The sequence below is a fragment of the Pristis pectinata genome, chromosome 20 (assembly GCF_009764475.1).
Source record: "Pristis pectinata isolate sPriPec2 chromosome 20, sPriPec2.1.pri, whole genome shotgun sequence".
Taxonomy (NCBI): domain Eukaryota; kingdom Metazoa; phylum Chordata; class Chondrichthyes; order Rhinopristiformes; family Pristidae; genus Pristis; species Pristis pectinata.
The window spans coordinates 17,077,939-17,091,545 of NC_067424.1; the positions used below are offsets into that span (position 1 = coordinate 17,077,939).

The window sequence follows — 13,607 nt, forward strand, 5'->3', positions numbered from 1 at the left end:
TATACTTAATAAGTGGAAGATGAAACAACCTCATTACTGATATGCATGTTTCAAAATAGCTTCTTCCATGTCATAGCATTCATGTTAAACTTACCAATACAGTTTTCCAAAGCAGCAACAGAACCTTCTTCATAGGGAAATGGGGAGCATGGCCACTGCAGAACTTGGTTACCATTCCAAACAGCATAACTGAAAATGGCTCATTGTTGTACAAGGATACACCTATAAAGAAAAAAGCCACATTTTGTACATGCAAGTGAATAAATTTATGGGAAATTTTTTGTTAAATCCTGGACAGGGTTATGTGGGGTAAACAACAAATCTTTAATCATAATCCAAATATTCTGGGGAAGATTTTTTAAAATAACTCAAGTGAATTTCACATTTTATCCCTGCTGAGCCTCACTTGAATGTATAGTAACACTTTGATATAATACCAGGAAGTGCCTCATTGTTTAGTAACTTATCCTGAGAGGTCATCAGCCTATTTCGGTGATTCAGGGAAAGTAAGAACCCAGGGTTTTTCAGAAATAAACTTAGTAATTTTGTTCCACTAGAAAAAAAAAGATAGCAGGGAATATATCAAAAAGTACAATGAAAGAGACGAGGGTTTAGAAAGGTAGGAGAGGGTTAGAAAGAGAAAAAAAGCAAAGAGTTGGAATTCCAGAACTCCAAAAAGTTGGAGCAATTAAAAGTGGAGATCCACATAACAGCCATAATTGAAGAAGTGTGGAAATCTAGATGTTGGACTGGAGGAGTTTCACAGTGTTTGTGAGAAGGGAGCGTGCCACAATCTTTTTAAGAGTTCAAAGCAGGAATGAGGATGTTAAAGTCTGAAAGTCACAGAAAGCCAGCATGGATGAAAAAGGTTTGGAGCAATTTAAGGTATGGGCAGAAATTTTTTGGATGAGCACATTTAAATGGGCAGAAGATTTCAGATCAACCAGGAATGTACTACAATACCCAAGACTAGAAATAACAAAACCACAGATGGGGACTTCAGGCAACTGGTATCATGGAAGTGGAATTTGGCTGTCATGGAAATGTAACAGGTATGTGGTCAAACATATGCCTGTTAAATGCAATACCTAAGATTAGATCTTGCTTAGCTCCAGACAATCCCTGGATAGGAATGATTGTCAGGAAGCCAAGTTTGTGTCAGAGACAAAATTCAATTTGTTCAGAGGAAGATTAATCAATTTCATCAGAAAAAACTGCAAGGATTTCTAATGATATCCTAGTCAGTGTTCCTCCTTTAGCAAAAACAAAGAACTTGATTAACTAGTGTATTTCTACCATATTGCTGTATGAAAAATAGCCTATAGGTTTACAGAGATAAATTAATTGAGATGGAAACAATGGTCCTGTGGTATTATTTTAATGAGAAGTGGGAAAATGCCACCCTGAGTCAGCTTTCACATGTCCATTCCATACTTGTCATTCACTATCTTGCCTGAAGTGCATTTCTGTATGATCTACAATTTCCTCCAGCTAACTATAGAGTCTCCATCTCAAGTGTTAGACTATTTTTATCAAAACTAAAAACCCATTATAGGCTTGATATCCAGTTCAAACATACATATATATAATTCGTTATCTTCATAAAGTTCTCTTCTGCCATTGCATCATCCATCTGTTGGGGAGCAATAGGATTAGCATGTCTATAAATACACAAACCTAAGAGCGAATGAAGCTTTGAGCAAAAGTTAACAAAATATTGATGTTTTGTTCAAAAGCACTAGAATACCAAGGTGTGTAAGTTGTACTTCAGATAAAAAATTTATACAATGAGTAAAACATACTGGCCATGGAAGAACACGCTGTTGTTTGCATCAGAATAAGGAGGTTTAAAGAGTTAAGTTACAAAGAAGAGTTTGAATAAACTTGACTTGTCTAACCCTGAGTTTAGGAGGTTAAAGAATGATCTAATTAAGGTGTTTGAAATGATAAAAGGATTTGGGTTTGTATTAAAAATAGGTACTAATACCTACAAAAGGAATTCAGGGCGATATTTTATTTAACCCACAGGCATGAGCAGAATGTAAAAACTTTCTAATTCAGAGTAGTTGCAATGAAATAATATAGATGCAATTAGGAAGATTAGATAACTATGATGGAGAAGGAATAAGAGAATATGCTAACAGGTAGAGATGAAAATATGTGAGGAGGCTGGTGTGAAACAGAAGTGCTACCATTGACCAGCTAGGCTCTGCTTCTTTGATGTAAAGATATGATATTGCAGGCTGCTATATATAACATACACTATAAATTATGCTCCCACAGGGAAAAGTGAGTTGAAAATGACACAATAAACAGGAATGGCACCTTGGTATTTCTCTCCCATCCTAAATGATTAAGATGGAATTGAGAGGCACATGAAAGCAATCAATGAGGAAAATATGAATATACTAGTTTCTTTTTTAAAAATGTATTTCTTTCCTGCTTAGAATTTTCCATTAATCAGACAGAATTTACTTCCAAACCTAGGTCTGCTCTGAAGGTCTCCCTCATTGCCCTCCATTCTGGATTATCCTCATCCGTTTCTTGACGGATTGTTTCCACCATCAGGTACATAATGTTCAGCAACACTCTGGGAAATAGAAATATGGAGCAAATTAGGAAACACCATCACAAAAAGTATGGACTATTTAACATTTACTGAACTCTTGATAAAGAAAAGCCAGGTAAACGCAGCAGCTGACCATATACAAGAGCACACTACATAAGTGCCTTTATTGACTATTCTTTTCAATCTTGACCCAACACCTATTTTTGATGGTGGCCTTCCAATAGTCATAACCCTTCGCATTTTGGTCTTTGACTTGGCAACCACACAAGCTGGAGCCAATTGCACTGGTACAGGTATAAACATCTCAATCACCTTAGCAGTTTATGCCTTCAGTTCAGAATTTGGAAACACCTACATCAGGCAAATCAAGAACCTGGACACAAAGTTGGTTATTAGTCAAGGGCATTCAAAAATTCTGGTTAAACATATACAGGGTACACAAGTATTAGACATGATGCAAATACTTGTATTCTACTCAGGCCACATCCTGACTGCATGTCAGTTCGGGTCATCAAGAAATTAGGAAGACAGGGCAATGGAAGTAGCAGAAAATAATCGCCAGTCTGCTCCTTAGTGGTAAAGAGCTGAACAAGATGAAACAATAGAAAAGCTTAGTCTTTTCACTAGGCAAAAGGATCAAAGGGGATATTTCCCACAAGGATAAAATATGGTGAATGAAAGGAAAAAGGTAAAATTCAGAACATTTATTCAAACTAAATCATGACAATAGGATGGTGAGATGGGGGTCAGTATTGCTCAAATTTTGATGCCAAGAAATCCTGCATACAAAAGTAGGCCTAGGGATGATTAGGATAAGGAGGCAAAATCCAAATGCACGCTACAATGGGCTGGAGTTCTTGCCAAATGAACGAAATACAAAAAATCATCTGCATCTATTTCATGATGTCTTACCTGAGATCTGTACTGTCAGCCAGAGAAATTGCTGGCTTCCTTACTGCATTACTACATGCAGCACTGTTGCTGGAAGATAAAAGCATAAGGTTAATAATATGAACACAGTCCTGCACACAAATATTCCTAAGCAAATCAAACAAATTTTCCACAATTATGAAGCATTCAAAGCTGTTGACAGCATTTGGTGGGGGGATGAAATAGTGCAACTGCAAAGCACTACTGAAATATCACTGTCCAGATAGCCTAAACAAAAGGCACCACAGTGCACATCAGGTGACCTTGGATTCAATCGCCAATATATATTGAACCACAAGGAGAACTGAGCCACCAAAGTTAGATTCATTTCAGAGATATTAAATTTGCCTTGTAGTTTTAAAATCAAACCACCTCAACTATAACTATTAAATGAGATTCTATTGTTATTGGTGTTGATAATTGAAACATTGATTCCTGCCTCATTTTTGAATCCTTCATATCGTAACAAATTACATTCTCTATAACCAAGAACTCTGCAGCTTTGGATGCCATTCATCACACAATTTGCCTCCAACCTTTTGGACTAAGCAGGTGGATGTGACTAGCCTTATTTGTTTCCAGCAGTTTCTCTTCCAACTTCAACATAGGTAGATCCCAAGGAACTATCTTCAAAGCCATCCTCTTCCTCATCCACATGCTGTCTTTTGGAAGACATCTAAAAGTTGTGGGATTGATTACCACGTACATGATAATACTCAGCTTAAACTCTCCACTGTCTCTTGCAACCCAATACCATGACTATGGTATCAGACTCCTTGTTCAATATCCAGACTTTGATAGCACCAGTTTTCTCTATTAAATGTGAAGACTATATTAGCTCCACTTGTTAATGATTGCATACCACATTCACCCCCATCCCAGAATGAATCATCCTTCCCACACTCAGCATCATGACTGAGCCTGTGATAAGCTTCAAACCCCACCTCCTGTCTCCCATAACGTTGCTTGACTTTGTTCCTGACTCACAATCACCTGCTGCAAAAATTCTTCTTCATAATAGTCATATATTTACTCAGAGGTTATTCTTGTCAGCTCCTTAACCTCATAGGTGAGCAAGACCTTAACCACAGAATTTTATGCAACCTTAAGGTGAATGAGTGAATGTTAAACTAGGCCGAGAACAGTGATAGTGGAGGGGATGGTGGGGAGGAAGGAGCTGGGTGTTGCTAACATATATATGAGGAACCTAACCCCAAAGATTGAAATGATAGCTTCCAAATAGAATGTACCTAGGGAAGAGGACGTCAGATTCAACATCGAGATTGGGAAATGTAAATATTACTGGAGTTCTCTGGCGATGAAGAGTGGTGTAAAGCAAGGGTGATCCATCTGGGCTGAGCAACAGGGAGGATGATGTGGCTGACCATATGGAAGACTGACAGCATGGTGCTCCACTGCCACAGTAATAAGGGATATAATTTGTCTAGAGTATGACTATTTCATTGCTATGGCAGGAACAGAACTCTGATTGGAGAGATTTAATTGTGACCAATTTTTTATGTTGAAGGACCTGAAAGAAAGGTGGCAGAGATAGGACAGTGGTTTGCAAGGACAGGTTGCAAGCTGGGCTTTTTAAGAACTGTTTAGACAACGGTGGTTTATTCTGTGGAAACATTATGGCAGTATATCAGTTGAAGGAACCATTGATGCCAGGCAGAATGGTAGCCAGAATGAAATCTTGGATGCTCAGCAAGGAGCTGAGGAAATAACACTGGAGGCTCATGAACAATATCAACATCAAGAACCACCAGTGGAAAAACGACAGAAGTTATAGAAAATATTTGCAAACATCACAGCTATCCGGCTTTTATCCGAAAAACAGATGGCTGGCTGCTGAAAATGAGAGAAGCTTTTTGCCTTGCCTATTGCAATTTTCATTCAGTCCTGTAAATAGATGGGCAACATTTCCAACTGAAATGTGCAAATGCTCAAAGCTGGAACCTACAGTTTTTAGGATACAGCATCCTTCCTATCTGAAATTCTGTAGAACCTCTGCTATGTAAACACTGAGCCATTATATCAGTTATTGAACAGACTAACCCATAGTCTTTACAGACACAAAGAAGACCAATCATAAAACGTCGAAGACAGTTTTTGATTTGATATGGCCTTGAGAACCAGGTTATCCCTTCTTAGGCACTATTTTCAGGTCACTCAAGCTCGCATTCCACTGATTGCCTCAGCATGGGAAGTGGCTGATCTTCTACCCCTCCAGAGTGTTGGACAAAATGTCACATTCACTCCTCCAGCATTTAAAGTCTAATATGGTTCTCTCCCCCAATGCATGCTTTGGGTATCCAGTAAGACCATTCCACCAACCTTGGGCTCATTGTGAGGTCAAATTTTTTCCTAAGTTCTATGCTGAATGAGCTTAAAATTTTATGTTTAATGCAAGCCTCACTTTCAATCTGTCAACGGCACTAAGGAATCACATTTTCCCCATTCAGTTTTAAATCACCCAGCACAGAAGAGGACATTCCACTGAATTGATCTAGTTTGGCTACTGGATAGAGCTGACCTATTAATTACATTACCCCACTTTTTTCCTCATTGCTCATGTTAAATCTTAAAGCTGCTTAACTCAAGCAACCAGTAAGAGAGCAATTTGCCAATTTCACTATATCATAAACACTTAGTGTAACAGCCACCTGACCATGAACCCCTTGTGCGTGTACATGTATTTTTGGCACTCACTCAATTTCCATGCTGAGTAGCTCCACCAATGCAGTAAAGGTGCCAACTTCAAGCAATAGGAATACATTATATCTCATCCACTGCTGGACTTCTCCTTCAGAGTTGCATTCACCAAAGGTACCTGCAACCCAACATAAAGAATCACAACATGCCTGCTTTAATTTTGTTTTCCTTAAGTAAATATCAAATCATACTTATATAGCAATTTAACACTGATAATGTTCCAAGCATTTCAGATAGCAATATTTTGGAGGGTAAGGGCAGGGTGGGGAGGGGTAGTATTCTGTAGTCTTTCTCCAATTAAACAATCTGTACTCTCCCTAATAATGAGGGAGAATTTCCCCAACTTATACACCATCAATCAAATTTTGCCACTCACTTAACCCAACATATTCCTTTGCAGATTCTGCATCCTCCTCACAACTTACTTTCCAATACGTCTTTGCATCATTAGAAAGCTTAGCTGCAATACACTCACTCCATTCATCTAAATCATTAACATACATTATACATAATTATGGTCCACCACTGATGTCTGTGACACCCAATTAGATCATGGAATAATAGTTACAGCAAGCAAATAGGCCCCTTGGCCTACTAAGTCCATGCCAATGTTACGAACCAGCAACAAAAGAAACACACCGAGTCACGTATCAGTGTTATAAACTACTTTATTAATAACTGCTTATGATAATAAGAAAAATAAAAGTAAAAATGTTACAATGTTATAAGTAAAAATGTTAAATCTTAAAGATTTTCCCCAAAAACTAAACTCGTAGTGTGCATGTGGCAAATTCCCAAACTCCAAGTCCAGGAATAGTTCTTAAAGTTCAGTTCAGCAAGCCATAAGGTGAAAAGTGAGCAAAGGCTTCTTCAACAACCACCATTGACTGAAGACAAAACGTAGATGTAGAGAGAAAATAGAGTAATTACAAAATCCAAATGTTCCACTCTGGAACCCAAACGACACCTCAGTGTTTACTCAAATTGTGGCTGTCCACACAAATACCTGTTTCCCTCTAAAGGTTAATGACAAAGTGGACTCCACCAGATTACTCCAAAAATCCATACGTGGATTGTAGTGATAGACACAGTTACTGTTTTTCATCCATCGATAGAGACAAGCAGGCTGCTGTCTCTCTCTCTCTTTCAGACTGACTCCAACTGACTGCTTCAAAAACGTCATTACATCCTTTATCTTCTGTTGTTGTAACCACGCCAACACACACCACTATGGTCTATCTTAAAGGGACATTCACCAATTATAACACCAACCATCAAGCACCTGTATCTACACTAATCTTACCCTAATCCATTTGATCCCCCCCACATAGATGTACCTTAGCAACCTAAAAATGACCTATTTTTCCCAAGTCTCCTTTCTGTTAACCAATCCTCTATCCATGCTACTATATTATTCCAACGCCATGTGCATTTAGCTTGTACAGTAATCTTTTAATGGCACTTATCAAATACCTTTTGGAAAGCCAAATTCACTAGATCTACTGGTTCTCCTTTATCCACGCTGTTAAGTCTATCTTCAAAGAATTGTTATAAATTTGTCAATTACAACAAATTTAAATTGAAGGTTAAAGGACAATTTCAACAAAAGTTTCAAAGTATTAAGGGAAACAGATAAAGAAAATAGAACAAAACTACTTCCACTGGTTTGGGACACTAAGAGAGGGAGCATGTCTGAAAATTAAAGCCAGCCTTTCAAGAGTGAAGGTTGACGGGAGAGAATGATAAATTGTTCCAAATTTCACAAGAAACAGCAAAAATTCACTGAAAATATCAGATCAATGAAAGATATTACCTTGAGCCATATACAGTATGGCACGAGCCACCTTCAGTCTCTTCTCTCGGGCAGTTACCTCCAAGCCATCCAGCAATCGCATGGCATGAGCCTGATGCTCTGAGATATCCACTTCTGTCCATTTCTTGTCTTTCACTGCACAGCAAATCATTGGCAAACATTTGTTATTCATAATAGGCAATGATAATAGGCAAGTCTATCAGTGTAGTATATCATCTGATCTCTTAAAAAAAAATTAAACCCTATGAACCCAGTATTCACAATTGGACCAGCCACATAATATAAGCAAGTTACTGTTCCTAAAACTTGACATTTTATTCATTTGTGCCAAAAGTAGAAATGGACACACTATGAGTAAAATATCACAACGAATTGCAGAATTTCAGAAAGTCGATCTGAAACGGCATCAGAGGGACAAACTTCAACTCTTCCATGCTGCAAAAGGTAGAAACCCATTCTCCCAATTTGAACTCGGGCATCAAGAAAATGCACTTTGTAATATAGTTACAGGGATGAAACAAAGTTATCTGATTTTGTTCTGCGAACAGAAGGATAGCAAATAGCCAATACAAGTATTTGAGAACATTTAGACAGTGGAGACCAGAGATGACGAGAAAGTAAACTAATGAAAAGAATTATGGACTAGAAAAAGCCATATGTCAGTGTCATAATAAAAGATTTAGACTCAAAATTAACAAGACATGCCAGATCATCAATGGGAAAATTCATATGTGAAATGGACTATAAAATAAATATATTCCCAGAATGGTAGTAAGGAAATAATGCCATTATTTGAGTCAAAAATCATTAAACATCATCAGGATTGCTATGACATAGCTACTGATCAAGTCTTTGAGATGTAATTTAATATCAATTTCTACAGCGTAAACAAAAAAAAAGCCATTATTGAAGAGTAAACGGCTTGTCATTACCATGAGTCTTGAATTCATCCTCAAAGCATTTTCTGTTCAGGTGAAGCTCAGGACCCTCCGTATAGCTGTACAGTTCTAAAAGATAAGATAAGATCTTTATTAGTCACATGTACGTCGAAACACACAGTGAAATGCATCTTTTGTGTAGTGATTTTTGGGGGGCAGCCCACAAGTGTCGCCACACTTCCGGCGCCAACGTAGCATGCCCATAACTTCCTAACCTGTATGCCTCTGGAATATGGGAGGAAACCGGAGCACCTGGAGGAAACCCACACAGACACGGGGAGAACGTACAAACTCCTTACAGACAATTGCCGGATTTGAACCCGGGTCTCTGGCGCTGTAAAGCGTTATGCTAACCACTATGCTACTGTGCCTGCCTAGTAGAATAACAGAAATATTTTGGAGTGTTAACTAAGAATTGCCCTTGTATCATTGATGTGATCAACAGTCAATCATATAAAATCCATTAAAATGGCTGCAGATATAGAGCGGTGGGGGGTGGAAAGAGATGTTGGAAAGAGGAAGGGACGGCTTGTCTCTATATCCACCGGCTTCTTCTTTCCTGCACACTAATGTATCTCGAGAATTTAATCCACTTCACTTTTTCACCACATTTCTCCCACCCTCATTGTTCTTCCCAAACTACTTCTGGAAAAACAAAGCAGATATTTGCTCTCATTACTTCCTTTATACCTCATTTTTCCATTAATATTTGTGTCACTCAGTCATCTCCTTTTGTTAATCTACCCACTCTCTCTTCTTGCACATGATCATTTCCTCACATCTCTTTCCTCGTTATAGGCTGCTCGTCTCATATTAACTCATTTTGAGAAAACATTAAGTTAATCTTTTCTGTTTCTAGATTTTAATCCACTATCAGAGCAAAATTGAATAGGAGATGGAGAAATAGCACACGACAGGAAGAGGAAATGTAGTTTGAGGATCATGCTTTACTGAGAACCCAATGGAACTTGCACGTTGGAACTCCTTTCCCTTCACACTACTTCTGACCAAGACAAAGAAACAAACAACAATGCAAGGAGAATCTATTCTCTATTCACCAGATTGACTAATATTTTTTTTTAAATATCACACTTCCAGTCAACACTCCATTGTATGTTTCCATGTCCAACTGCAAATGTGAAGTGTAAATTTCTAATGCCAGGCAACTCCAACTACAGAACGACAGAAACAATTCTTCCAATTCTGTCTGAGATATAAAGCCAAAGAGTCCAGAGGTCAGAGCTGGCTGTCTCATTCAATGCAGCATTTATTTATCCATCACTATTTCCACCTACCAACATCTCACTTTATTATTTTTGATCTGAAAAAAATTCTCTTTTTTCCATAATGACTTCTTTAAAAATTACTTTTCTTACCCGAAAGCTCAGCTGCCCATTTGTCACTATCGGAGTATTCAAACTCCAGGTCAGGTGACTCAGAGAAACCCTGGAGTTTGGAAGGAGGAAATCAAAAATCCCATTAAAATATCAGAACAGACAGTCTATGCAGAGAAATTCTACAATGTTTAAATAAAACATCAGAACTTAAACTATTGAAACTGCTCATAATTTACATATATGTTTCAAAACTTTGGAAGAAAAAGCCATTTCTAAATTTGCAGATGACACCAAATGCAAGGCTGAGCCAATAGAGATCTTTTTTAAAATTAATTTTTCACAATGTGGGCATATCTGGCACATTTAAACCCATCCCTGGATGTTCCTTGAGAAGTTGGAGATAACCATCTCTTCTCGAACAGCTTCAGTCCTTCTGGCGAAGATATTCCAACAACGCTATTATGTGGGGAGTTTCAGGATTCAGACCCGGCAATAATGAAAGATAAGTGATATATTTCCAAGTCAAGATGGTGTGCAGTATGGAGGGGATCCTGAAGGTGGCAGCGTACCCATATATCTATTTTCCTTGACAACTTGGTATTGGTTTACTATTGTCACTTGTACCGAGGTACAGTGAAAAACTTGTCTTGCAAACTGATCGTACAGGTCAGTTCATTATACAGTGCAGTTACATTGAGTTAGTACAGAGTGCATAGATGTAGTACAGGTAAAAACAATAACAGTACAGAGTAAAGTGTCACAGCTACAGAGAAAGTGCAGTGCAGTAAGATGCAACGTCACAACACGGTAGATTGTGAGGTCATAGTCCATCTCATTGTGTAAGGGAATCGTTCAATAGTCTTATCACAGTGGGGTAGAAGCTGTCCTTAAGTCTGGTGGTATGTGCCCTCAGGCTCCTGTATCTTCCACCTGATGGGAGGGGAGGGGAGGGGAGGGGAGGGGAGGGGGAATGATGGGGATGGGTGGGTGGGTGGGGTCTTTGACTATGCTGGCTGCTTCACCAAGGCAACAAGAGGTAAAGACAGAATCATGAGTCACGAAGTCATGAGTTTGAGAGCTATTGTCAAAGTAGTGCATTTTGTAGATGGTGCACACTGCACCCACAGTGTATCAGTGGTGCAGAGAATGAATGCTGAAGGTGGTGAATTGAATGCCAATCAAGCATTATACTTCGTCCTGGATGTTTTTGAGTGTTGCTGGAGTTGATCTCATTCAAGCAAGTGAAGAATATTTCATCATACTCCTGTCTTGTGCCTTACAGATAGTGGAAGCAATATAGTGGTATTAGGAAGTGAATCATTTGCTCCTGGATACCCTGTGCCAGAGATACTCTTGCGATCACAGTATTTATATGACTGACCAAGTTGAGCTTCTGACTGTGATTCCAAGGATGTTATTGGCAGAGAAGATCACCAAGTATCAGGTGTAAGTGATAGAACTGGGAAATATTCATTGCCCTGCATCATGGGGTGCAAAATGCCACTTATCAACCCATGCCTGAATATTGTCTAGATTTTTGGTGTATCCATGCATGGATTGTTTTCGTTTTCTGATGACTTTTGAACTCCGTGATTATCAGTGAACATCCTCACTTCTGATTAGATAACAGAAGGAAGATTATAAACAGCTCAAAGGATTTGAGCCAAGAACACCGGCTTGAAAAACTCCTGAAGCAATGTCCTGGGGCTAGGATGATTGCCCTCCAGCAACCATAACCATCTGTGTTGAGTCTAACGATGAGCGTTTTCCCTGCTGCCAAGGGAAAGAGTTCTGACCTGAAACTCTTTCTTTTTCCAAAGATGCCGTCTGACCTGTTTCCAGCATTTTCTGTTTTTGTTTTAAAGATTTCCAGCATCTGCAGTTCTTTTCATTTTGAGAAGCTCAAGTCCATAATTGGGAGTACACAGAGGCACAGAGCAGCAGAAGCACACAATCTCACAAACCACCCAACCACTACATCAACTGTGGAAGAGTCCGCATCTCCCATACTGATCTCATCGGCCACCTCAGAATCCACAAAACCAGGGTGGGTGTCTAATCCTGGGAAGAGCATGACCAATAGACTGGTTGCTTTGAATGTTCTGTTCATTTACTGTGCAATTATTTGTCAATAATACCAGGCTTGAGCAAGTTCTTGCCATAGAATACCAGGGAGAGACGCCAGGGGGCTGAATGGAGTGGTCAGGGGAGAACTGGTCCAGGACAGGTGATGGGGTGCAAGAAAGTGCTGGAGAGACAGAATGGCCTTCAAGTAAGAAATACCAAACATTGCGAATACATGCCCAGAACAGCAAAACACAGAGAAAATCACAAGCCGAGGCAAAAGGAAGACAAAGTAGGAGTGCAGCAAGCTGGTGTTGTGCCTGCCTGCACCACCCCTACCCCCCTGACCCCACCCACCCACCCACCAAACCCACTCCGACACCACCACCCCTGCCCCACTTCTAACCCCTACCCCACCACCCCAACCAATACCCTCCCCCACCACTCCCACCCCCTCCCCCACTACCCCACCCCCGCCCCACCACCACCCCTAGCCCTGCCCCACCACCACCACCACCCCTCCTAACCCTACCCCACTACCCCTACCCCTGCCCTACCCTGCCCCACCACCACCCCCCCACTCCCCACCCCTACCCCACCACCACCACCACCACCCTCCTATCCCTGCCCCACCACCCTCCTACTCCTACCCCACCACCACCCCCTCCTACTCCTACCCCTACCCCACCACCACCACCACCCCCCCCTCCTACCCCTTCCTCTGTATCTCTGCCCTGGGCCCATTGCCAGCTGACGCTTCTCACCTCCGAATCTTTCCTCTGGTTCCTGAAAAACTCGCGGCCTTTGGGCAAGGCCCTGGGTTTGCCAAAGCTGTTGTTGGCCGGGGGTGTGGTAGCGGGCACGGGTGCCGTCCCTAATCCAGGTCCGGGCCCGACAGGCAGCGGCCCGCCGCCCGTCTCCATCGCCGGCTGCCCACTTCTCGCGAGATCCGTAGAAACATTCTGACATCATCAAAACAATTTCCCTTCGCAACATGGCCTCCGTGCCGTCCGGTCATCCACACCCAACATGGCCGTCCTGATGACCCGCATTACCTTCCCAACATGGCCGCCCGAATGCCCTGCTATTTTCACCCGGCAGGGCAGTACTGGGGACTGCACTGCCTTAATAATGGCTCTTGTCGATCAGCCGCTGATAAAATATGTAGAGAGGGCTGTGAGATAAAACTATTTATATTCAGTCCTGTTTAAACTCAATACAGATGCAAGATCATTGAC

The 13,607-nt window shown here is 40.5% G+C and overlaps 1 protein-coding gene across 3 annotated transcripts in view; it reads right to left on the reverse strand.

Annotated features, from left to right (window-relative positions):
* The window catches only part of strip1 (striatin interacting protein 1), a 39,638-nt gene extending 26,331 nt beyond the window's left edge, over positions 1-13,307 (reverse strand). For all 3 annotated transcript variants that reach the window (XM_052034784.1, XM_052034783.1, XM_052034785.1), the window contains exons 1-8: positions 13,134-13,307; positions 10,345-10,414; positions 8,963-9,037; positions 8,031-8,165; positions 6,215-6,335; positions 3,482-3,550; positions 2,484-2,590; positions 95-222 (exon numbers count right to left, since the gene is read on the reverse strand). In XM_052034784.1, the coding sequence (XP_051890744.1) occupies positions 95-222; positions 2,484-2,590; positions 3,482-3,550; positions 6,215-6,335; positions 8,031-8,165; positions 8,963-9,037; positions 10,345-10,414; positions 13,134-13,292 (864 nt within the window). In that variant the 5' untranslated portion in view covers positions 13,293-13,307. The remainder of the gene's footprint in view (positions 1-94; positions 223-2,483; positions 2,591-3,481; positions 3,551-6,214; positions 6,336-8,030; positions 8,166-8,962; positions 9,038-10,344; positions 10,415-13,133) is intronic.
* Between the last annotated feature and the right edge of the window lie 300 nt (positions 13,308-13,607).